General features: G+C 47.0%; 1 protein-coding gene across 2 annotated transcripts in view; it reads right to left on the minus strand.

Moving 5' to 3' along the window:
• LOC144142804 (uncharacterized) overlaps positions 1–27288 on the minus strand; it is an 83816-nt gene that overhangs the window by 33413 nt on the left and 23115 nt on the right. For both annotated transcript variants that reach the window (XM_077674561.1, XM_077674560.1), the window contains exons 7-11: positions 25477–25587; positions 21807–21917; positions 18892–19002; positions 15977–16087; positions 2515–2625 (exon numbers count right to left, since the gene is read on the minus strand). In XM_077674561.1, coding sequence (XP_077530687.1) covers positions 2515–2625; positions 15977–16087; positions 18892–19002; positions 21807–21917; positions 25477–25587 — 555 coding nt within the window. The remainder of the gene's footprint in view (positions 1–2514; positions 2626–15976; positions 16088–18891; positions 19003–21806; positions 21918–25476; positions 25588–27288) is intronic.

Genomic DNA, 27288 nt, shown 5'->3' on the forward strand with positions numbered 1-27288 from the left:
ATACTTCCAATCCACTTTTGTATTATCAATGTGTACTGTTGTGAGGGCCACTAATGCGAAAACAATAGTTAGCTTGAAAAGTCTAAAATCCGGAGTTGTGGACCCCGGGGTAGACACAAAAGAGCCGAGGGATGTATGCAGAATTCACTACGATTAAAATATCCACAAGAGAAAGCAACCGCGGAGTTCCCCAAGTTTCCGATGGAAGGTTCCAAAAACAGAATAAAATACTTGAGTTGAAAAGAAACTTTGGAGGAAGCCTAAGCTGTCCGTATGACAACATTGGACAACCTAGAGTGCCTTATGGCCGAAGGTCTTCTTTGAATATTTCTGAGCACCCTTCACCTCATGTGGCTTCCTTCGTTTATTTTGACGCGCTGCACAATCAAGTTCAGATTAGCAAGAAAAGAAGACGTTTCGAGCGAACGTACTTCGGTACATACCTATTTGTGATTTATTTCAATAATACGCAAATCTTATGTTGAGATCTACTTAGTACGTGCCTCTAGCAATCCTCTTTCACTCAAAAGCCACAACGTATTTATTCTTGCACCATTATCTTTTTCCCTTTATGACTTTTTCGAAACTACGTTGCTATGACTCAGGAAGTATCGGTATTGGGATACGAAGAGGACATTATTCGGAATGTACTTATTCACGGAGGCCTCAGCAAATGCAATTAATGTGCTATTCTTAAAGGAATAGCGTTCACCAAGTCAAATTTTAGTCAGGTATATTCGCCTAGGTTCACCGAGCTATGTTAGTCTTGCCGTTGATATGGAACCGCTACGCAGGTCATTTCTTAAATCCTACAGCATTCGTGCCTTTGCGTTTTTCAAGAATAAATTTAAAGTCCTGGCATATATCGAATACCTTTTATATGCTTACATGCCTAGCACGAAGATTTTCTTGTTTATCGAATAATTGTTCGTTGTTTCATGCATTAGCCGTTTTTTGCATAGAATTGTAACTTCTGGCTTGCGTCATAAAAACTTACCCTAGCCCAGTGTGTTCGCATTGCATGCTAATGTGCATCGTCAACGTAACTTTTCGTTCAAATACATTGCTACAAACACCACAAACGCTACTGGCGGTAGTGAGGAGAGACACTCTGGCATTCCAGTGAGAATTGTCTGCAGTGCTCTCTTTTTCTGTTGATGAACCTGCCACATGGAACGTATTTCATGCGATATTGTCCTGTAAGAAAATAGCGACTTTTTGTTTTTTTAATTTGAAGGGGAAGAATAAAAAGTTGTAATATGGCCTAGCACGCCAACTCCCAACAGCAATATTAAGAAACAAAAACCAGGCGTACCCATAAGCAGATACGCATTTCTTCGTTTCGTCAACCAAAACATCCATTTCCAGGCCTTTCTATATCGTCTCTACTACCAATATTTACACATTGAAGATCTTGTGTGAAAGAGACCAGGTCTACCCAAGGAACTATAACGGAACTAATACCACACCCGGTAAACTTTAAAAAGAGGAGGGGTACCAGGAGGGTAACTACATACTCGTTTAATGTTGATTCATTGCTGCATCTAGTTATTACTCCTTCCTAAATTTTTATTTTGGGCGTGTTGGTAGTGTTGGAACACATCAATAAATAACAGGATGATGACGGGGCCAAAGAAAGGAGCGTAAATGCAAGTACTGCCATTATCTTTTGAAGCGATGTGGTCAAAATTTTCAATTGTAAAGCATTTTCATCTACTTTGTCCGAAATCCGGCGCCTATTTCCAACGAAATGACCGAAGGACATTGCACAAAATGGGCAGCTGCTCAAAAAATAAAGCCAGCGAAATATGGCATGCTACATTCCTGGAGGACGAATATATAAACATGGAAAATAACGGAGTAAAAATATGGGATAAATCATAGCTGCATACAAAGCAGCATCCCCGTAACAAGACAACTAAGCTTAATACTAGCTAAGTATTAACGGATTCAGTGAAATAGTTGTGGCATTCCACATAAAATGTGTTTTCGATGGGTACAAGGTAGAACGGGAGAAATCCGAGCATGGTAATTAGACAAGCACAATTTTTGGTGAGTGGCAAAGCAGGTTCCTGCTGACAACGTGTATCTACGGCAAGCAGGGGGGATTAGACTAGCATTCCCTTTATAGTAACCGAAAGAGGAAGATAATGATGAAAAAGAAAAAAAAAGACATATGCCAACACTGGACATCTACCACTGTAGGCACCCCGTCAATGCGATGGGGTGTAACTCGTCTGTCTTCAGCAGTTCTGAAACATGGCGCCACACACACTATCACCATATCCGTTCCAGGGTTGCGCACTAACAATTTCTTATTCACCATGCAATACGGAGTGCTTTGGTGTCCTACAGTTTTTTAAAACCTCTGATGCCTAATAAGAGGTTTGCAGCTGTGCGACACTGATCGCGTTGTTAGGCTTTCTTGTTAAACTCACTGAAGTATTCGTCACTATGTAGAAGGTTTCAATTCATTTTTGTTAGGGAACCAGCGGCGAACAAAATTATACATACCCCCCCCACAGATGCACCACCGTGGCTTTCGTGCCCATGGTGCTGCAGCGCGGGAGCTTGCCGCGAACCATCTAAAGTGTTTCCATGTGGCCCCCCTGGAGGGACGGCTGCCTGCAAAATATTAATACAATCATAAAATCACCTCCTTGCTCACCTTCAGAAAACTAAGTAAAAAGCATTTCCTCCAACGATCGTAATTTTTCTGAACATTTTGTTTTTTCAGTCCCAAAGAACATGTTCTTCCTTTGGCATTAAAGGTTATGTGTCATATTGGTGATGTATGTGTTAACTACAAATTCTGTCATTTTCACCTATATTGCCTTATCGTGTTTGATGCTCTGTATGTGCTTTTATTGTATGCGCTTGATAATTTTCAATACGTTTGAACATTTGATATTTTATTCGATGCAATATTTGATATATAGTGTGTTTTGAGCGTTTGAGATTTTGCAATGTGGTTTGAAGTATGTTGCGCTCATGTTGTCTGCTGCGTGTACTGTCTGGTGTCGAAGGCCAAGTCAGGTGGCTTTCAGTGCCGCCTCTCGCCTTGGGACCAATACAGACTGCTATTGAACATTGTTTTGTCAATAAACAATAAGACAAAAATAAACAAAACAAGGCAATCACAATGTAGATGTGCTGAGGTCCTTCTGATCCAGTGGACCAGTATTTTACTACCTCTGTTTACTGCTATGAATGGTAATTACTCGAAAACAGGTGACTCGATGGGAAAACATCTGGCATTGTGCTTCACAGCCAATGGATGCACACGAAATTCCCCATGGGCGAAAGATTACCAGGAGAAAGTACGCATTTAGAGACCTACATTTGTGATGAAAGCTCATAAACGTAGAAAAACAATGGATTTGAAAAAAAAAAAAACGATGACACATAAGCCGTTTTTAGTCGCAGATAAGGAAAGCATGTGTCCGAAGGTCGCTTAATTATTATGACCATCCTTTACCTCTCGTGTGTTTGTTTGGGTTTCCTAACTTGTACGTGGCACGTACTCCCGTTTGTATCAGCGGCAGAGAGGTCGTTTGGACGGGCAGTGCTTCGGTAGATATTTATTCTGCCAATTATATCATTAATGTGCTGAGTATATGTACAGCTCACTTCAATAGATATCTATAAAGAACTTCTTTAGGTAAACAGCTACAACGTATTCATTTTGTCAACTGTTACTTTGTTTCCTTTGTCTCTCTTTTGAACTCCCCTTGCTGTTGCTCAAGGCATATCCGTGTTGGCATTAGCAAAGTAATAGTAAATTATCCGGAACATACTTTACTACTTGCGAACTTCTCGTTTTGAATAAACATGATAGCATATTTCTCCATTTATTAGTATCTATAGTAGTTACACTTTTTGAAAAGAAATGCCTCAGCGCATTCACCACGTCAATTTTCACCGAGCTAGATTTCCCAAATACACCGATCTCTGTGGGTTTTGCCATTTTTCGAAGCCAGTATTTAATGTTTCAGCGTTCGTGGTTTGTTATACTGGGGAGTAATTGTTATATTGGGCATATGTTCATGACATTCTTTTTGGGAGACACGCCTGGCATTAGAAAGTTTTTCTCATTTACGAAATATTTCAGGGTAACTTCAGGTGCTATCTGTTTTTAACAGGACCTCTGGGTCCTGGTGTGGCTCTTGGATGCTTACCCTATCCCGGTGTTCTGGAATTCAATGCTAATGTCTATTGTAAAATAACTTGTAATGCCAACACATTTATATGACAGCAAACGCTACTGGTGGGAGCAGGGAGAGACACTCTGGAGCTACGCTGACAATTATCCTGAGCATATTTTTTTGATGTTTGGGTAACGTACTGCGTGGAGCAGTTTCACGCTAGATTACCCTCTAAACTAATTCTTCTATTTGCTATTTGAATTTGAAGAATTAGAATACAAATTGTAATACGGCCTAGCTTGCAAACTCCCAACTGCGGTATTAGGAAACAAAAACGAGGTGTAACATGGAACAAATGGGCATTTTTTCGTTCTATAAACCAAAACTACTTTCGATGGCTTTCTAAATTGTCTCTTATACTGCTGTTTCACATTACAGACCATGCGTTGAGAAGACCCAGTCTGCTTCACCGAAAACAACAAAGATGGTGCAGTACACGATAATCTTTCAAAGAAGGAAGAGTACCGAACTGGTGATTAGTTGTGTAGTATTTGTTCCCCTCGTCCGTTTATTTACCAACACTACATTTTCAACCAGTGCGAGTTGGTACTCGTGAAACATATCAACGAATAAAAGCAGCATGACAGGGTGCAAGAATGCGCCGACAAACGCGTGTCTGGCATTATTTTTTGAAGCAATGGTATCAGCGTTTTCATTTGTAAACCAATTTTTTAACAAAACTGTTCGAAAATGCGGCAAATGTTGTTAACAAAATTTCCAAAGTAATGTGTACGTAACGGGCAACAGCTGAAAAGATAAAAATGAGCCAATGAATGCTGCAATGCCACATTTCTGTGGAACTTCTATAAACAAGGCAAAATATGGAGGCAAAATCGGATAAATTATTGTTTCGTACAAAGAAGCGAGCCCGCGAAATAAAAACCTGGGTTGATAATTATCGCTAACTGTATGGGGGCCGAATAAACGAATTGTTGCCTTCGACATGGAATAGCGTGTTTCTGATTGGTAGTGTTACAAATCGGCCCGCCGCCGTACTTTCCCGCATCACTCATCGGCTGTGCGGCGAAGCCACTACGTGCGCCTTTGAAAAAAGGTCCCCTGTTGTCAGTGATTCATGTTTTCATGCCCCGACAAGCCCGGGCCAGACGCTTCGCTTTCGGCGCGTTTCAAAACTTCGGCGGCTGCCGGCGAGGCTCGTCTCAGCGCTCTTCAAGGACACAGAGGCCCCGCGATTGCAGCGGAGTCCTCCTCTCTTGCCTCTCTCGGACTAAACGTCAGCCGATGCTATCGAGTGATCGAGTGCTCACGAACTCTGGAAAGAGCGTTGTGTGTGCCTGTGACGTTCGTGGCGTGTTGCCGCTTGTTGGCGTTTTGACCGTTACCGCTTTTGTGTATAAATAGAGCTGCCCAAGCGCTGTAATCCATTCTTGTTAGAGCAGCGAATCCATGCTGTCACTCTGCTCGAGTCCTGTATTGTAACCTCGCCCGTCGGGGCATTGTTCTTTTGCTTCGGCTCACCTCTCGCTATGAAGTAAACAGTTACGTTGGCCTACGGCTTCTGGACATCTTCACGGCTGCAACGGCGACTGGCCGCTCTTCACTGCACGCTACCATTCGTATGTCGGAGGGGACAGAGCTCGGCTCGGCTCGGCCCTCCCGGTCGCAACAACTGGTGTCAGCGCTGGGATGACACGGTCGCAACAACTGGTCGGCAGCGATCGGATGGCAACTTCGTAACACCTGGAGGCAGCGGTGCGATATCCAACACCACGAACGTCAAGGCGACTTCGGATTTCGCAGAATTCACGGCGGTCAATGGTAAGTGCGGGACTTTTCTTCACTGAGTTTTACAAGGCTTCTGAGGATAGCTGTAGGACGTGTGTTTTTGTCGCGTGGGTTCTTCGCGCAAAACATTTTTGGAGCAGTGGGAAAGCAGTAGTGTAGACCGGCCATTAATTTGAAGGCGTTGAAAATACCGGAGTTGTTAGAGCTTGCAAAAGAGTTGCGCTTGGATGTTGCGGACGCGCTGAGAAAGCCAGAGGTGATACAGGCTACACTGTCGACACCTACTACACGGACGCCCGTTTTGTGGACCATGCAGCGACTACGGCATCGGTTGGCCCCTGCACAGCTCACGTACGGCATCACGTCAACGTCCCCTCGCCCACAGCTGCAGAGACTCAAGCCATCGCAGAAGCCATTACACTTCACCAGCATCGGACCGCCCACATCACAGTCCGCACGGACAGTCAGGGAGCACTTTGAAGCTTCGCCTCGAATGACATTCCATCCCCTGTCCACACTAGCCTGACAACATACATGCACGCTCATCCCCACCTACACGTTTTCCTCGAATGGATCCCTGGCCACCAAGGCATAGAGGGTAATGAACGAGCTCACGCTCTGGCCCGCGACGCTCATTTCCCGGGCAGCCCTCAGCCGTGGCCTGAGGAATACAATCCAAAAGAGGATAGAGCAATGCACCATAAAAGGCGCCGCGAACATCTCGGCAACCTCCGCAAAGCAAGAATGGTACTTCCCTCCCCATCTAAATTCATGTCACGGAGACACGCTACATATATTAGACAGGCGCAGACATTGTCCCTCCCCTGTGATCTGTTCCTCCACTACATACAAAAGTCACCAGGCCGTCCGCACTGTCAGGTATGCGGTGGCTATCCGGACAATGAACATACATATTGGCGCTGTGTACGGGCGACCTCGTCTTCCACATTTATTTCGACCAACCCCTTCCCCCCTGATATTCCCTACTCGTGGTCTAGCTGGGCCGCTCCCCCTGAAAACCTACGGGCAGCCCTGTGGTCCCTCTTGGCTGCCCACATTGAAACTCTTTGTGCACCTCCGCCAAGCCCACCACCGTCGGAGGACCGTGGAACACCCCCTTCCTCCTTGGACTGATAACTCCGCGGCTCGGACTTGAGCTGCCTAATAAAGTTTCATCTCTCTCTCTCTCGCTGTCGGGGCTGACTATGAGGAGCTGTTGAAATGCATTGAGCTGATCAATGGCAGGGAAACCGCGAAACGTCAGGCCGCAGAGGCAGAGGCTGAGCGCCAGCGTGAGGAACGCGAAGAAAGAAAGCGAAAAAAAGCGCGCGAGGAGAAGAAACCGGAACGAGAACGGGGGCGACAGCATGAGCTGGAAATGAAGCGTCGAGACGTCGAGGCGTCTCGACCTAGACGTCAGAGTGGTAGCAGCGTGCAGTCGGCGGCGACTGAGTGGCCTACGCTACGAATGTGCGACATAATGCGACCCTACAAGGTAGAAGAAGACATGGGTGTTTTTTGGTCAACTTCGAGCGTACGTTTGAGAGGGCTCAGTTTAGCCGAGACTCAAGGCCGCAAAAGCTGCTTACGCTTTTGCCAGGTGAGGCATCCGAAGTGATGGCCCGCTTGCCAAAGGAGGAGGCGGAGGACTACGAGAAAGTCAAGTCGAGCCTCCTGCGTAAGTACAGGCTGTCAGCAGAGGCGTTTCGTCATAAGTTCTGTGAAGCCGAGAAAGCTAAGGGCGAGTCGTACTCAGAGTTCACCTACAAGCTGAGGGCAAACATGGAAGAGTGGCTCAAAGAGGCAAAGGCTTTCGGAGAGCACGACAAGGTAGTTGAGTGCTTCCGGCTTGAGCAGTTTTACCACCGTCTACCAGAAAACCCGAGACTCTGGGTGCAAGATAGGCCAGGGGTAAATACTGTGGATCAGGCAGCTCAGCTAGCCGACGAGTTCGTCGCACGTCGAGGAGCGCAGGGTCCGAAAGACGGCCAAAAAGAGTTCAGGCCGAGTCCTGATAAGTCAGGGCCGAAAGGCATTGCGCCCCAGTAAGACGGTGGAGCAAGGGAAGTGGTTGTCGTGGATAGGGAAACTGGCCGCAATAACGGAAAGAGAGCAGAAGACGCTGAGGAGCAGCGCAGAAAGAAAGCTTTTGAAGTACACAGGCAGGCTGCGTGTTACAACTGTGGCGAGACAGGACATTTCGCTGCGAGTTGCAAGAGGGGAAAACTCGTCTTTCACGTGCTAGATCAGAGTGACGACAGAAGGTAGTTTCTAGAGCCGTACGTACGTGAGTTCGTGGTCAACGGTAAACCGTGCCGAGTTCTTCGCGACTCCGCGGTGACGGTAGACATGATCCACCCTTCGTACATTGAACCGGATCAGCTGACGGGGCAGTGTGTTTGGGTGAAGTCGGCGGTGGCAGCACGAAACGTGCTCCTGCCGATTGCTAAGGTCAGCATCGGAGGTCCGTTTGGTGAACTTGTCACGCAGGCGGCAGTGTCCCCACAACTTCTTCCGGAGTACAGGTACCTATTCTCGAACAGTTCGGATCAGCTGTTACGCGACAAGGGGTACAATTTCGAGAAACTGCCGAGGAAAGAACCAGCTGGGCTCGCTGCGAAGCGCTCATGTAACGATAATATCGCCACCTCTGTGAGGAATGGCAAGACTCATACAGAGAGCAAGCATGGGGCATTTCCGGAGGCTCATGACAGAGGGCAGCGTAAGCACACTGTGTGTAAGGCCCCTACTGTGAGCGGCATGGTGAGCGGAGATGTTTAGTCGCCATGTTCGAAGTGCGCAGGTTAACGGGAGGCCTTAAAAACGGCTGTCGACCTGAACGCGCAGTTCGCGGGCTAACGGCGTTCCGCGGGAAAGCATAAACCGGGACGTTAGCGGAAGGAGGCAACACGAGTCCGTTGAAACAAAGGGTGTTTCTCCGGACGCGAGTTCAGAACCTAGCAACGCTGGGGCAGAGCCGGAAGTCGAGTCACTGAACGATGTTCACGGTGCAGCTAAGCGTAGTGACGGCGCCGCAACGGAGCGAGTCGCTAGCGTTCCACCTGAAACTCAGATACTCGATATCAGGCAACGGCCAGCGGAACACGTAGCCATTCCGGTGTCGCCTGGGGTTGAGCCGTCTTCTGAGACCGGGCCACCCGTGCCTAAATTGGCGTTGACAGCCAGAAAGAAGGAGAGCGAAAACACCCTGTGGTGTTCGCTTGCCGACAGTGTCGCAAACAAATGCGGCCAGAGCTCTCATACGCGCCTGCAAAGTGCCCGAGCCACATGCTCGCTTTGCGCCGGGTCTCAGCGGACCTCGGAGCGGCCGAGAACGAAAGCGTACGCCTTGCTCGAGCGGTGGAAAGTAGGGCAGTTTTCTCCGCGCGCTCGAGACACGTCTCGGAAGAAGGCCGATGTCCTCAAGACCGGTCGCGGTCGCTTTCAGAGAGCGTGGACACCTAAAGTACGGTACAAAAAGGGGAAAGCCCAGGGCAATGTTGATAGCTCAAATTGCAGCTCTCAGCGCGAGAAGTGGCCTGTACACGCCTGACTTTCTCAATTGCATTGTTTTTCCTGACGCAGGTTTCGCCCTTTACGATTACGTTTCTTTTTGTGTGGGACATTTCCAATCACGCTAAATGTCACCTTTCAAGTTTGTGCACTTGTCTAAAGTACTGCTGGGCTAAAATATAACTAGAATAGTTAGTTATTCGCGTATTGTATCGCAAATAAAAGCCTGGTAGAGCTTGAGTGTGGATTTGTCTTCGCACTTGCCGGCGATGCGGTTGTGTCTTCCTGTGTTGTTCTGTTGCTTGCGTGACCAAGCCAGAGACGTTCTTGGGGAGCCACTACTCGTCCAGTGATCGGCTCGGTGAAGCTCCAGCACGGTGTCGTACAGCCCAGGCCTGGAGTCGATCATCTGCCGAGCACTTCACTTCGAAAGCCTCCCTCCGGACAATGGTTAAAGACCCTTATCCACCGGGATCTCGGACCCCCGGCGGAGAAGCTGTTACGAATCTGCCCGCCGCCGTAATTTCCCATATCACTCCTCGGCTGTGCGGCGAAGCCACTACGTGCGCCTTTGAAAACAGGTCCCCTTTTTTCAGTGATTCATGTTTTCATGCCTCGACAAGCCCGGGCCAGACGCTTCGCTTTCGGCGCGTTTCAAAACTTCGGCGGCTGCCGGCGAGGCTCGTCTCAACGCTCTTCAAGGACACAGAGCCCCCGCGATCGCAGCGGAGTCCTCCTCTCAACCCTCTCTCGGACTAAACGTCAGCCGATGCTATCGAGTGATCGAGTGCTCACGAACTCTGGAAAGAGCGTTGTGTGTGCCTGTGACGTTCGTGGCGTGTTGCCGCTTGTTGGCGTTTTGACCGTTACCGCTTTTGTGTATAAATAGAGCTGCCCAAGCGCTGTAATCCATTCTTGTTAGAGCAGCGAATCCATGCTGTCACTCTGCTCGAGTCCTGTATTGTAACCTCGCCCGTCGGGGCATTGTTCTTTTGCTTCGGCTCACCTCTCGCTATGAAGTAAACAGTTACGTTGGCCTACGGCTTCTGGACATCTTCACGGCTGCAACGGCGACTGGCCGCTCGTCACTGCACGCTACCATTCGTATGTCGGAGGGGACAGAGCTCGGCTCGGCTCGGCCCTCCCGGTCGCAACAACTGGTGTCAGCGCTGGGATGACACGGTCGCAACAACTGGTCGGCAGCGATCGGATGGCAACTTCGTAACACCTGGAGGCAGCGGTGCGATATCCAACACCACGAACGTCAAGGCGACTTCGGATTTCGCAGAATTCACGGCGGTCAATGGTAAGTGCGGGACTTTTCTTCACTGAGTTTTACAAGGCTTCTGAGGATAGCTGTAGGACGTGTGTTTTTGTCGCGTGGGTTCTTCGCGCAAAACATTTTTGGAGCAGTGGGAAAGCAGTAGTGTAGACCGGCCATTAATTTGAAGGCGTTGAAAATACCGGAGTTGTTAGAGCTTGCAAAAGAGTTGCGCTTGGATGTTGCGGACGCGCTGAGAAAGCCAGAGGTGATACAGGCTACACTGTCGACACCTACTACACGGACGCCCGTTTTGTGGACCATGCAGCGACTACGGCATCGGTTGGCCCCTGCACAGCTCACGTACGGCATCACGTCAACGTCCCCTCGCCCACAGCTGCAGAGACTCAAGCCATCGCAGAAGCCATTACACTTCACCAGCATCGGACCGCCCACATCACAGTCCGCACGGACAGTCAGGGAGCACTTCGAAGCTTCGCCTCGAATGACATTCCATCCCCTGTCCACACTAGCCTGACAACATACATGCACGCTCATCCCCACCTACACGTTTTCCTCGAATGGATCCCTGGCCACCAAGGCATAGAGGGTAATGAACGAGCTCACGCTCTGGCCCGCGACGCTCATTTCCCGGGCAGCCCTCAGCCGTGGCCTGAGGAATACAATCCAAAAGAGGATAGAGCAATGCACCATAAAAGGCGCCGCGAACATCTCGGCAACCTCCGCAAAGCAAGAATGGTACTTCCCTCCCCATCTAAATTCATGTCACGGAGACACGCTACATATATTAGACAGGCGCAGACATTGTCCCTCCCCTGTGATCTGTTCCTCCACTACATACAAAAGTCACCAGGCCGTCCGCACTGTCAGGTATGCGGTGGCTATCCGGACAATGAACATACATATTGGCGCTGTGTACGGGCGACCTCGTCTTCCACATTTATTTCGACCAACCCCTTCCCCCCTGATATTCCCTACTCGTGGTCTAGCTGGGCCGCTCCCCCTGAAAACCTACGGGCAGCCCTGTGGTCCCTCTTGGCTGCCCACATTGAAACTCTTTGTGCACCTCCGCCAAGCCCACCACCGTCGGAGGACCGTGGAACACCCCCTTCCTCCGTGGACTGATAACTCCGCGGCTCGGACTTGAGCTGCCTAATAAAGTTTCATCTCTCTCTCTCTCGCTGTCGGGGCTGACTATGAGGAGCTGTTGAAATGCATTGAGCTGATCAATGGCAGGGAAACCGCGAAACGTCAGGCCGCAGAGGCAGAGGCTGAGCGCCAGCGTGAGGAACGCGAAGAAAGAAAGCGAAAAAAAGCGCGCGAGGAGAAGAAACCGGAACGAGAACGGGGGCGACAGCATGAGCTGGAAATGAAGCGTCGAGACGTCGAGGCGTCTCGACCTAGACGTCAGAGTGGTAGCAGCGTGCAGTCGGCGGCGACTGAGTGGCCTACGCTACGAATGTGCGACATAATGCGACCCTACAAGGTAGAAGAAGACATGGGTGTTTTTTGGTCAACTTCGAGCGTACGTTTGAGAGGGCTCAGTTTAGCCGAGACTCAAGGCCGCAAAAGCTGCTTACGCTTTTGCCAGGTGAGGCATCCGAAGTGATGGCCCGCTTGCCAAAGGAGGAGGCGGAGGACTACGAGAAAGTCAAGTCGAGCCTCCTGCGTAAGTACAGGCTGTCAGCAGAGGCGTTTCGTCATAAGTTCTGTGAAGCCGAGAAAGCTAAGGGCGAGTCGTACTCAGAGTTCACCTACAAGCTGAGGGCAAACATGGAAGAGTGGCTCAAAGAGGCAAAGGCTTTCGGAGAGCACGACAAGGTAGTTGAGTGCTTCCGGCTTGAGCAGTTTTACCACCGTCTACCAGAAAACCCGAGACTCTGGGTGCAAGATAGGCCAGGGGTAAATACTGTGGATCAGGCAGCTCAGCTAGCCGACGAGTTCGTCGCACGTCGAGGAGCGCAGGGTCCGAAAGACGGCCAAAAAGAGTTCAGGCCGAGTCCTGATAAGTCAGGGCCGAAAGGCATTGCGCCCCAGTAAGACGGTGGAGCAAGGGAAGTGGTTGTCGTGGATAGGGAAACTGGCCGCAATAACGGAAAGAGAGCAGAAGACGCTGAGGAGCAGCGCAGAAAGAAAGCTTTTGAAGTACACAGGCAGGCTGCGTGTTACAACTGTGGCGAGACAGGACATTTCGCTGCGAGTTGCAAGAGGGGAAAACTCGTCTTTCACGTGCTAGATCAGAGTGACGACAGAAGGTAGTTTCTAGAGCCGTACGTACGTGAGTTCGTGGTCAACGGTAAACCGTGCCGAGTTCTTCGCGACTCCGCGGTGACGGTAGACATGATCCACCCTTCGTACATTGAACCGGATCAGCTGACGGGGCAGTGTGTTTGGGTGAAGTCGGCGGTGGCAGCACGAAACGTGCTCCTGCCGATTGCTAAGGTCAGCATCGGAGGTCCGTTTGGTGAACTTGTCACGCAGGCGGCAGTGTCCCCACAACTTCTTCCGGAGTACAGGTACCTATTCTCGAACAGTTCGGATCAGCTGTTACGCGACAAGGGGTACAATTTCGAGAAACTGCCGAGGAAAGAACCAGCTGGGCTCGCTGCGAAGCGCTCATGTAACGATAATATCGCCACCTCTGTGAGGAATGGCAAGACTCATACAGAGAGCAAGCATGGGGCATTTCCGGAGGCTCATGACAGAGGGCAGCGTAAGCACACTGTGTGTAAGGCCCCTACTGTGAGCGGCATGGTGAGCGGAGATGTTTAGTCGCCATGTTCGAAGTGCGCAGGTTAACGGGAGGCCTTAAAAACGGCTGTCGACCTGAACGCGCAGTTCGCGGGCTAACGGCGTTCCGCGGGAAAGCATAAACCGGGACGTTAGCGGAAGGAGGCAACACGAGTCCGTTGAAACAAAGGGTGTTTCTCCGGACGCGAGTTCAGAACCTAGCAACGCTGGGGCAGAGCCGGAAGTCGAGTCACTGAACGATGTTCACGGTGCAGCTAAGCGTAGTGACGGCGCCGCAACGGAGCGAGTCGCTAGCGTTCCACCTGAAACTCAGATACTCGATATCAGGCAACGGCCAGCGGAACACGTAGCCATTCCGGTGTCGCCTGGGGTTGAGCCGTCTTCTGAGACCGGGCCACCCGTGCCTAAATTGGCGTTGACAGCCAGAAAGAAGGAGAGCGAAAACACCCTGCGGTGTTCGCTTGCCGACAGTGTCGCAAACAAATGCGGCCAGAGCTCTCATACGCGCCTGCAAAGTGCCCGAGCCACATGCTCGCTTTGCGCCGGGTCTCAGCGGACCTCGGAGCGGCCGAGAACGAAAGCGTACGCCTTGCTCGAGCGGTGGAAAGTAGGGCAGTTTTCTCCGCGCGCTCGAGACACGTCTCGGAAGAAGGCCGATGTCCTCAAGACCGGTCGCGGTCGCTTTCAGAGAGCGTGGACACCTAAAGTACGGTACAAAAAGGGGAAAGCCCAGGGCAATGTTGATAGCTCAAATTGCAGCTCTCAGCGCGAGAAGTGGCCTGTACACGCCTGACTTTCTCAATTGCATTGTTTTTCCTGACGCAGGTTTCGCCCTTTACGATTACGTTTCTTTTTGTGTGGGACATTTCCAATCACGCTAAATGTCACCTTTCAAGTTTGTGCACTTGTCTAAAGTACTGCTGGGCTAAAATATAACTAGAATAGTTAGTTATTCGCGTATTGTATCGCAAATAAAAGCCTGGTAGAGCTTGAGTGTGGATTTGTCTTCGCACTTGCCGGCGATGCGGTTGTGTCTTCCTGTGTTGTTCTGTTGCTTGCGTGACCAAGCCAGAGACGTTCTTGGGGAGCCACTACTCGTCCAGTGATCGGCTCGGTGAAGCTCCAGCACGGTGTCGTACAGCCCAGGCCTGGAGTCGATCGTCTGCCGAGCACTTCACTTCGAAAGCAACCCCCGGACAATGGTTAAAGACCCCTATCCACCGGGATCTCGGACCCCCGGCGGAGAAGCTGTTACGAATCTGCCCGCCGCCGTAATTTCCCATATCACTCCTCGGCTGTGCGGCGAAGCCACTACGTGCGCCTTTGAAAACAGGTCCCCTTTTTTCAGTGATTCATGTTTTCATGCCTCGACAAGCCCGGGCCAGACGCTTCGCTTTCGGCGCGTTTCAAAACTTCGGCGGCTGCCGGCGAGGCTCGTCTCAACGCTCTTCAAGGACACAGAGCCCCCGCGATCGCAGCGGAGTCCTCCTCTCTTGCCGCTCTCGGACTCAACGTGCGCCGATGCTATCGAGTGCTCACGAACTCTGGAAAGAGCGTTGTGTGTGTGTGACGTTCGTGGCGTGTTGCCGCTTGTTGGCGTTTTGACCGTTACCGCTTTTGGGTATAAATAGAGCTGCCCAAGCGCTGTAACCCATTCTTGTTAGAGCAGCGAATCCATGCTGTCACTCTGCTCGAGTCCTGTATTGTAACCTCGCCCGTCGGGGCATTGTTCTTTGGCTTCGGCTCACCTCTCGCTATGAAGTAAACAGTTACGTTAGCCTACGGCTTCTGGACTTCTTCACGGCTGCAACAGTGGCTGGCCGCTCGTCACACCACGCTACCACTCGTATGACGGAGGTGACAGAGCTCGGCTCGGCTCGGCTCGGCTCTCCCGGTCGCAACAATTGGTGTCAGCGCTGGGATGACATGGTTCCAACAGCAGTAAGTTTCAACGCGAGAAGTGCGTGCAATGTACATATACAAGCACCGTTTTGGTTTGTGGCAAATCATGCTCCTGCTGACAACGTATATGTAATGCTATCAACAGTGATTTGACAAGCATCCTTGCCATAGTAACCGAAAGAGGAACATAGTATAAAGAAGGCAAACGTGATATCAGTTAGAAGACACGTGCGTACCATTCGGAACACATATCCTGAAGCAGCACGTCATGCCGACGGGACCTAACCCATCTGTCTTATGCAGCTGTGATACCTGGCGGCACACACATAATCGCTGTATCTGTTCCACCATTGCACACTGTCGCTTTCTCATTCACTACGCCAGACGAAGTGCTTTGGTGTCCTAGAGTTTTTAAAACCTTTCGTGCCTAATATGTTTGCATGGTTGGACAGCGATAGCGTTGTTAGGCTTTTTTTGTTAAGTAACTCGCTGAAGTATCCGTCAGTATGTAGCAGGTTTTAATTCATTTCTGATACGAGAACCGATAAGAATTCAGGGCGAACAAAAATATACATACCCCCCACGCAGACGTACCACCGTGGCTTTCGTGCCCTTGGTGTTGCAGCGCGGCAGCTAGCCGCGAACCATCTGAGGTGGTTCCATATTGCCCTGCGGGAGGGACGGCTGCCTGCAACATAATTAATAAAATCAGGACATCACACCCAGTATACATGCCGAGGACCTTCTTATCCAGTCTTATCCAGCGTAAAACTACCAGTGTTTACAGCTATGAAGGGTAATTGCTGGAAAACAAGTATCTCGACGGGCAAGCATCAGGCGTTGTGGCCCCCAGCCAATAGATGGACACAAAATTCCCTATGAGTGAAAGATTAACAGGTGAAAGAACACTTTTACAGACCTAAATTTGTGATGAAAGCTCATAAACGTAACAAAAGTAATTGATTTGAAAAATAAACCTCGAAATATATGCCATTCTTATGCCCAGACTAAGTAAGCATGCGCCCGATGGTGGAACGAGTCCTTTAATAATTATGACGGCTCTTTACCTGTGGCAAGTTTGTTCTGTTTCATTTATTTTGCCATGGTGAATACTTTCGTTGGCTCCGACAATCAAAGAGGACGTTTGGAGCGGTTGTGGTTTGGTACAAATGTTTTCTGTCTATATTATCATTAATATGCTGAGAAGATTTAGAACTGACTTCAGTACATATTTATAAAGAATTTGTTTTGGTAAACAGCTGCAATGTAGTTATTGTGTGAACCATTATCTTGTTCCCTTTGTATCTTGTTTTAACCCCCGTTGCTATTGCTCAGGGCATATCCGTGTTGGCATCAGCAAACCAATAGGATATTATCTGGTACCGACCTTACTACTTTCTTAACTTCTAGTTTAGGTTAATATGAAAACAATTTTTATGCAGGACCAGTACGTGTAATAGTCACACTTTCCGAAAAGGAATGCATCAGCACGTTAACCAAGTTTATTTTTACTCAGCTATATTCCCTAAATACACCGAACTGCGGTGGTCTTGCCGTTTTTTGGAGCTAGTATTTAACGCTTCAGCGTTCGTGGTTGTGTTATAACGGGCAATAATTTTTCTTTTGGATAGATATCGATGACCTTCTTTTCGGCAGACAGGCCTAGGGTTAGAAAGATTTTCTTATTTAGGGAATGAAATTCTGGGTAACTTGAGGCGTTATCTGTTTTTAACAGGAAATTTGGCTCCTGGTTCGGTTCATGGGTGCTTCACAAGCCAAGGGTGCCGGAATACAATGATAATGTCCATCGTGAAAGTAACTTTTTGTGGCAATACATCGCTATAAAGACAGCAAATACTACTGGCGGAAGCAAGAAGAGGCACTCTGGCGCTGCGGTGACAATAATCTTCAGCATATTCTTTTCATCTTTGGGGAACGTACTGTGCGGAACGGCTTCACGCTAGTTTATCCTGAAAGCTAATTCTTCTATTTCCGCCTTGAATTTGAAGAAAAAGAATACAAATTCTAATACGGCCTCGCTTGTGACCTCCCAACCGCGATAATAGTAAACAAAAATACAGCGTACGCTTGAGAAAACACACATTTATTGGTTCTATAAACCAAAAAAAAAGTTCTGATGGCTTTCTAAATTGTCTCTGCAACAGTTATTTCACATTACATACTATACGTAAAGAAGACTCAGTTGGTTCCACCTATATTAACGAAGATACGCGCCTTACCCTATAAGCTTTCAAAGAAGGAAGGGTGCCGATTTGGTGTCCAGATGTGGAATATTTATTTCATCCCTTTGTATATTTATTTACCCACAATAAAATTTCAAATCGGGTGAGTTGGTACTCTTGGAACATATCAAGGAATAAACGCATGATGTTGGGGCGCAAGGAAGCCCCAGCAAATGAGTGCTGGCATTATTTTTTGAAGCAGTGGGTCAGTATTTTCATTTTCATTTGCAAACCATCTTTTTTAACTACGTTGGAGGCGAAAAGCAAAAACGCCCGTGTGTACGAGATTTCGGCGCACGATAAAGATCCCCAGGTGGTCAAAATTAACCCGGAGCCCTCCACTACGGCGCGCCTCATCGCCTGCGTTGCGTCGGCGCGTTAAACCCCACAATCAATCAATCAATTTTTAACTATGTTGTCCGAAAGTCCGGCACACATTACCCACAAAATGCCGAAGCATTGCACATGCAAAGGGCAACTGCCCAAAAGCTGAAAACGAGCCAATGAATGCTGGTATGCCACATTTCTGGAGGACGCTTCTATAAACATATCTAATTCCGGAATACAAAAACCGTATAAATAATTGTTGCAGAAAAAAAAGAAGTGTGCCAGACACGAAAAATCAAGCTTGATTGTTATACCTAACTATAAGCGGACCTAATGAAAGAATTGTTGCCTTCGACGTAGAATTGTGTGTTTATGATAGGTACCAGTTTTGAACTGGAGAAATGCGTGGATGGTACTTACACAAGCACCACATTTGCGAGTCACAAATCATTTTCCTGCTGACAACGCATATGTAATGCTATCAACAGTGATTAGATAAGCATCCCCGCCATAGTAACCGAAAGAGGAACATAATAATAAAGAAGGCAAAAGTGATTGCAGTTAAAAGACACGTGCGTACCACTCGGAACACGTATCCTGAAGCAGCACGTCATGCCGGCGGGACCTGTACCGTCTGTCTTATGCAGCTCTGATACATGGCGGCGCGCACATTATCGCTGTATCTGTTCCACCATTGCACACTGTCGCTTTCTCATTCACTACCCCATACGAAGAGCTTTGGTGTCCTAGAGTTTTTAAAAGCTTTCGTGCCTAATATGTTTGCATGGTTGGACAGCGATAGCGTTGTTAGGCTTTTTTTGTTAAGTAGCTCGCTGAAGGATCCGTCAGTATGTAGCAGGTTTTAATTCATTTCTGATACGAGAACCGATAAGCAATTCAGGGCGAACAAAAATATACATACCCCCCACGCAGACGTACCACCGTGGCTTTCGTGCCCTCGGTGTTTCAGCGCTGGAGCTTGCCGCGAACCATCTATTGTTTTTCCATATGGCCCTGCGGGAGGGACAGCTGCCTGCAACATAATTGATAAAATCAGGACATCACACCCAGTATACATGCCGAGGACCTTCTTATCCAGTCTTATCCAGCGTAAAACTACCAGTGTTTACTGCTATGAAGGGTATTTGCTGGAAAACAGGTATGTCAACGGGCAAGCATCAGGCATTGTGGCCCCTAGCCAATGGATGCACACAAAATTCCCTAAGAGTGAAAGATTAACAGGTGAAAGAACGCTTTTACAGACCTAAATTTGTGATGAAAGCTCATAAACGTAACAAAAGTAATTGATTTGAAAAATAAACCTGGAAATCTATGCCATTCTTATGCCCAAACTAGGAAAGCATGCGCCCGATGGTGGAATGAGTCCTTTAATAATAATGAGGGCTCTTTACCTGTGGCAAGTTTGTTCTGTTTCAGTTATTTTTCCATGGCGAATACTTTCGTTGGCTCCGACAAGCAAAGAGGATGTTTGGAGCGGTTGTGTTTTGGTACATATGTTTTCTGTCAATATTATCAGTAATATGCTCCGAAGATGTAGAACTCACTTCAGCACATATCTATAAAGAATTTCTTTAAGTAAACAGCTGCAATGTATTTATTTTGTCAACCATTATCTTGTTCCCTTTGTATGTTGTTTTAACCCCCGTTGCTATTGCTCAGGGCATATCCGCGTTGGCATCAGGAAGCCAATAGGACATTATCTGGTACCTACCTTACTACTTTCTCAACTTCTAGTTTAGGGTAATATGAAAACAATTTTTATGCAGGACCAGTACATGTAATAGTTACACTTTCCGAAAAGGAATGCATCAGCACGTTAACCAAGTTTATTTTTACTCAGCTATATTCCCTAAATACACCGAACTGCGGTGGTCTTGCCGTTTTTGGAGCTAGTATTTAACGCTTCAGCGTTCGTGGTTGTGTTATAACGGGCAATAATTTTTCTTTTGGATAGATATCGATGACCTTCTTTTCGGCAGACAGGCCTAGGGTTAGAAAGATTTTCTTATTTAGGGAATGAAATTCTGGGTAACTTGAGGCGTTATCTGTTTTTAACAGGAAATTTGGCTCCTGGTTCGGTTCATGGGTGCTTCACAAGCCAAGGGTGCCGGAATACAATGATAATGTCCATCGTGAAAGTAACTTTTTGTGGCAATACATCGCTATAAAGACAGCAAATACTACTGGCGGAAGCAAGAAGAGGCACTCTGGCGCTGCGGTGACAATAATCTTCAGCATATTCTTTTCATCTTTGGGGAACGTACTGTGCGGAACGGCTTCACGCTAGTTTATCCTGAAAGCTAATTCTTCTATTTCCGCCTTGAATTTGAAGAAAAAGAATACAAATTCTAATACGGCCTCGCTTGTGACCTCCCAACCGCGATAATAGTAAACAAAAATACAGCGTACGCTTGAGAAAACACACATTTATTGGTTCTATAAACCAAAAAAAAAAGTTCTGATGGCTTTCTAAATTGTCTCTGCAACAGTTATTTCACATTACATACTATACGTAAAGAAGACTCAGTTGGTTCCACCTATATTAACGAAGATACACGCCTTACCCTATAAGCTTTCAAAGAAGGAAGGGTGCCGATTTGGTGTCCAGATGTGGAATATTTATTTCATCCCTTTGTATATTTATTTACCCGCAATAAAATTTCAAATCGGGTGAGTTGGTACTCTCGGAACATATCAAGGAATAAACGCATGATGTTGGGGCGCAAGGAAGCCCCAGCAAATGAGTGCTGGCATTATTTTTTGAAGCAGTGGGTCAGTATTTTCATTTTCATTTGCAAACCATCTTTTTTAACTACGTTGGAGGCGAAAAGCAAAAACGCCCGTGTGTACGAGATTTCGGCGCACGATAAAGATCCCCAGGTGGTCAAAATTAACCCGGAGCCCTCCACTACGGCGCGCCTCATCGCCTGCGTTGCGTCGGCGCGTTAAACCCCACAATCAATGAATGAATTTTTAACTACGTTGTCCGAAAGTCCGGCACATATTACCCACAAAATGCCGAAGCATTGCACATGCAAAGGGTAACTGCCCAAAAGCTGAAAACGAGCCAATGAATGCTGGTATGCCACATTTCTGGAGGACGCTTCTATAAACATATCTAATTCCGGAATACAAAAACCGTATAAATAATTGTTGCAGAAAAAAAAGAAGTGTGCCAGCCACGAAAAATCAAGCTTGATTGTTATACCTAACTATAAGCGGACCTAATGAAAGAATTGTTGCCTTCGACGTAGAATTGTGTGTTTATGATAGGTACCAGTTTTGAACTGGAGAAATGCGTGGATGGTACTTACACAAGCACCACATTTGCGAGTCACAAATCATTTTCCTGCTGACAACGCATATGTAATGCTATCAACAGTGATTAGATAAGCATCCCCGCCATAGTAACCGAAAGAGGAACATAATAATAAAGAAGGCAAAAGTGATTGCAGTTAAAAGACACGTGCGTACCACTCGGAACACGTATCCTGAAGCAGCACGTCATGCCGGCGGGACCTGTACCGTCTGTCTTATGCAGCTCTGATACATGGCGGCGCGCACATTATCGCTGTATCTGTTCCACCATTGCACACTGTCGCTTTCTCATTCACTACCCCATACGAAGAGCTTTGGGGTCCTAGAGTTTTTAAAAGCTTTCGTGCCTAATATGTTTGCATGGTTGGACAGCGATAGCGTTGTTAGGCTTGTTTTTTCAAGTAACTCGCTGAAGGATCCGTCAGTATGTAGCAGGTTTTAATTCATTTTTGATACGAGAACCACTAGGCAACTGAGGGCGAACAAAAATATACATACCCCCCACGCAGATGTGCCACCATTGCTTTCGTGCCCTTTGTGTTGCAGCGCTGGAGCTTGCCCCGAACCATCTATTGTGTTTCCATATGGCTCTCTGGGAGAGACGGCTGCCTGCAACATAATAAATAAAATCATAAAATCACACACAGTACATGTGCCGAGCCCCTTTTCGTAGAGGTCACCAATGTTTTACCATCAGTGTTTACTGCTGGGAAGGGTATCAACTCGAAAACAAGTAACTCGGCTGCAAAATGTGGTATTGTGGCCAAACAGCGAATCGATGCACACACATTTCCTTGTGGTTCAAATATTTACAATTGAAAGAACACTTCTAGCAACCAAATTGGTGATGAAAGCTCATAAACGTACCAAAATATAGGAACTAAAAAAATGCAGGACACCTAAGCCGTTTTTACGTCCAGATATGAAAGCATGTATCCGATGGGGCAATGTGTGCCTTAAATATTATGACCATCCTTTACCTGTCATGTGTTTGTTTTGTTTCAGTTACTTTGATGCGGCCCATACTCGCCGTCGCATCGGCAAGCAAAGAGGGGCCTTTGGAGTGGCCGTGCTTTGGTACATAAGTATATTCTGCCAATGATATAATTACTATGCTGACAATATGTAGAACTCCCTTCAGTACATATCTACAAAAAAGTTTTTATGTAAACAGCTGCAACGTATTTATTGCGTCAATTATTATCTGGTTCCCTCTGTGTATTTTTCCAACCCCCGTTGCTATTGCTCAGGGTATATCCGTATTGGCATCAGCAAGTAAATAGGATATTATCCCGTACCTACTTTACTACTTGCTCAACTTGTACTTTGGTCAAATATGATAATTTTTATACAGGGGCCAGTACATGTAATAGTTATACTTTTTAAAAAGAAATGCCACGACGCGTTGACCATGTCAGTTCTTACTCAACTACAAATAGTAAATACACCGACCCCATCGTTTTTTCGAGCCAGTATTTAATGCTTCAGCATTGGTGGTTTCATTATATACAGTCGAGTCCAATTATAACGATACCGTTTATAACAATATATCGGATATACCGATGAACAGGTATGGCACCGTACACTTTTCTATTCTTTCTATGGTAAAATAAACCGCTTATTACAATACTCCAGTTCCACGATATCGAATATAACGATTGAATCCGGTTATATTGTGCACCAAAAGTGCAGCAGTGACGACGCTAACGACGCGGTTGCGCAGCCTACTCAGGTAGTGTCTTCGTAGGAGGTCCAATGCGTGACAAAGTCCCACGGGGACTTTGTTTGCGCCAAGGACATTTACCTCAGCTAGGTGAAGCACAGATAGATGCTCTTGGAAAACGTTTGCGCTAGCTTCACACGCGGCAAACTAAGGTGACCGACAGTGGCTTCTTTTCCGCAAATTAGTAGTAGTACGACCTTGCTGGCATGCGAATAAAATCTTTTGAGCTCTGTTCCGTCTTTTTATTTCGCAACCCGCTTATAACAATTATCGGTTATAACGATGTGATTTCCTTGGCACTTGGATATTGTTATAAGTGGCCTAGACTGTATTGCCACAATTGTTAGATGCGGCACCTGTTCATAACCTTCTTTTTGGAAGACAAGCCTGGCATTAGAAAGGTTTTCTTATTTACGAAATAATTCAGGGTTACTTCAGTGATCTTTATTTTAACAGGACCTCTGGCTCCTGGTGTTGCTCATGAATGCTTACAACAGCCAAGTGTGCTGGAAATCAGTGCTATTGGCCATCGTCACTTGTCGTGTCAATACATCGCTATAAGGACAGCAAACACTAATGGCGGGAGCAAGGATAAACACTCTGGCGCAACACCGACAATTATCATAAGCATATTCTTTCAATCTTTGGGGAACGTAATGCGTGGAACGGTTTCACGCTTCATTATCATTAAGTTAAGTCCCCTTTTTGCTCCTTGAATTTGAAGAAGAAGAAGGCAAATTCTAGTATGGCGTAGCTTGCTGACTCCTAACCGCCATAATAAGAAACAAACGCATTTATACCCTTGAGCAAACGTGCATTTCTTTGTTATATAAAGCAAAAAGATTCCCCGCATTTCCCCGAGGGGAAGAATGTGAAAGTGCGAATGCACGAGTTGAATTTGCGCGGTTCGGTAATGTTCGCGAAAGAGAGATCACACACACACACACCACTACAAAGAAAGAAAGATGCATTTATTCACAGACACCTATTTGTGTTGTCGTTGTACTTGATTGCTAGAGCGGATCTCAGCTTTGAAATTTCGTGTCAGTACTCCTTTAAGCGGGTGCATTAGCCCTTCTCACGCCCGATTCCTGGCCAATCCCCCACGTGGGTATATGCCATGTCAGCGGCCAGGCAGCGCGCGCCCATCTCCCCCCGTTGCCAAGGAAGACGAGGAGATTCCTGGCCATTCCCCCACGTGGGTATGCTATGCGGACCTCGCCGGTGGACGCAGGTTCAGGGTCGCTTAAGAAGTGCATTCGCACTTAACTGGCCAATCCCCCACGTGGGTATGTTATGCGAACATCGCCGGTGGACGCAGGTTCAGGGTCGCTTAAGAAGTGCATAGCACTTAAAATAGGTTTCCGTGCCTTTATATATTGCCGCTTACACCGTTGTTTCACATTACAGACCATGCGCTAAGAAGATCGAGTCTGCTCCACCGATAACTACAAAGATGATGCAGTACACGATATTCTTTCAAAAAAGGAAGGGTACCGATTTGGTATCTAGTTGTGTAATATTTCTTTCATTCCTTCTTCTAGTTATTTAACCGCAACATTTTCAACACGGCCCAGTTGGTACTCTTGGAACATATCACCAAATAAAAGCACAATGACAGGGTGCAAACAAGTTCCGACAAGTGCGAGAGCTGGCATTATATTTCGAAGCAATAGGATCAGCATTTTCGTTTTTAAACTATCTGTTTAACTACATTGTGCGAAAATCCGGCACATATTGCTAACAGAATAACTACACACTAAATGGGAACTGCGCAAATACTGAAAATGAGCCAACGAATGCTGGCATGCCAAATTTCTGTAGGACGCTTCTATAAGCACACCAAATTATTGAGTCAAAAGTGGATAATAATAGAATAATTCGTGCCGCCTTTGACGTGGAATTGTGTATTTCTGATGGGTACTAAGTAGAACGGGAGAAATGCGAGCGTGGTACTGACACAAGCACCATTTTGTGGAGTGGCAAAGCATGTTCCCGCTGACAGTGTATCAAGATGTAACAAGAGCGATTGGACAAGCGTTCGCGTCATAGTAAGCGAAAGATGAAGTTAATGATGAAAAAGGAAAAGACGATGATAGTGAGGGGACACATGCATACCACTTGACAAGCGTCCCCTTGAGCACACCGTCATTGCGATGGACTCTAACCTGTCGGTTTTATGCAGCTCTGACACATGGCGGCGCACACATTACCACACTACCCGTTCCACGGTTGTGAACTGACGCTTTCTCATTCAGTACGTTGTACGCAGTGCGTTGATGTCCTGAAGTTTTCGAAAACCTTTGATACCTAATATTACGTTCGCCGCTTTCGGACAGTGATTGCGTTGGTAGGCCTTCTTTCTTAACAAATTTGCTATGTAGCAAGTTTCACTTCGTTTTCCATTCGATAACCATTAAGCAAGCAGTGAAAAGATATACATACCCCCCACGCAGATGCATCACCACGGCTTTCGTTCCCTTGGTGTCGCAGCGCGGCAGCTTGCCGTGAACGATCTAAGGGGGTTCCATATGGTCCTCCCGGAGGGACGGGTGCCTACAAAAGAAATATTGAAATCATGACATCACACACAGTACATGTGCCGAGGTTCTTTGGATCCAAAAGACCAGTGTTTTACCACCCTTGGTTAATGTGGTGAAGGGTATTAACTCTAAAACAGGTAACACGGCGGGCAAAAATCTGGCATTGTGGCCCAACAATCAATCGATGCACACAAAATTCTCATTGAGTCAAATATTTACAGGCGAAAAAACGCTTTTAGAGACCTACATTTGTGATGATAGGTCATAACCACAACAAAATAATTAAGTTGAAAAAAAACTGGGACACCGAAGTCGTTGTTATGCCCAGATTAGGAAAGCATGTGTTTGATGGTTCAACGTGTCCCTAATTATTATGACCATGCTTTACCTCGAATGTATTTTGTTTCAGTTACTTTCGCGTTGCGCAACTTGCGTTCGCATCAGCAAACAAAGAGGACGTTTAAAGGGAACGTACTTTGCGACTCGCCTAATTGATACATCTATCGCTAATCACCACCATATACAAAAGCGAAATAGGTCCCCTGCAATACGAAGGCCTATGCCACCGTCATTGAATCGCCCCTGTCCCGCGCCGCTCGGGTCCATTCTTTGCCTCCGGAATTCCTCATCTCGACCCCCCGTCCAGTAATTCTTCTTCCTCTTTTTCTAGACTGGTCTCTCGGTGTCAACTCTGTAACTTTGGTAGTCGATCCGTTGTCATTTCGTCTAACTACGTAGCCAGCCCAAGTCCATTTTTTCTTTAGTTGAACTATGATGTCTTCTACTCTTTGTTCTCTAATCCAGGTAGCACGTTTCCTATCTCCCGGTGCTGCTCCGATCATTATTTGTTCCAATTCCTGTTGAGCCGCTGTAACTTTGCTTTCAAATTGTTTTTAAGGCGCCAAGTTCTGGCTCCATATGTCATCCCCGGCTGGGTGCATTGGTTGTATATTCTCCTTTTGAATGACAGAGCTGGATTACCTTTCCTAATATGGGAGTGTTTGCCGAAGGCAACCAGCCAGTACCATTCGTGCGCCGGATTTCTTTCTCGTGGTTGAGATAAAAACAGACGACCTGACCGAGGTTATGATCTTCACTTGTTCTACCATTTCGTTACATCTGGTTAATAGGGCACCTTCGGTATGGTCATTCAACATTAGATTAGATTTATTTATCATTATTATTAGTCTCACTCTCATTTGACCATAATAATAATGTAGACACCACATCAGTATAAGTATCTAACACACTATTTTAGGCCAGAGTCCACAGCATGGTGTATGTTTCCTTCTTCATCGTATCACTTTGTGCCATTCTGCTCCTTCGGGCGACGAGTCAGACCACATTATCCTTGCCATTGCCAAACACAGCAGACGTTATCGGGAATCTACTTTGCTGCTTGGAATAGTTCCTTTTGAATAAGCATGCTGAAATTTCTCATGCAGTCAACGGCATTTGTCTCTAAAAAACTCTTGAAAATTGAATGCCCCAATGCCTTCACCAAGACAACTATGCAGCTACCGGGTTTAAAAATTCACAAACAAAGTCGATTCACAAATCGTCTTTTACCCTGTGTCAGAACAAATCTTTTAAATGGTAAAACTGCACGCGCGCATCCACACATGCGAGCGGTGACCTTACCTGAGTGTGCTAAGGTTTGATAAAGTAACTCGCTGAAGTATCCATCAGTATGTAGCAGGTTTTAATTCATTTT

Source organism: Haemaphysalis longicornis, unplaced genomic scaffold (assembly GCF_048455015.1).
Source record: "Haemaphysalis longicornis isolate Haplotype H1 unplaced genomic scaffold, Haemaphysalis longicornis Haplotype H1 scaffold_6, whole genome shotgun sequence".
NCBI lineage: Eukaryota > Metazoa > Arthropoda > Arachnida > Ixodida > Ixodidae > Haemaphysalis > Haemaphysalis longicornis.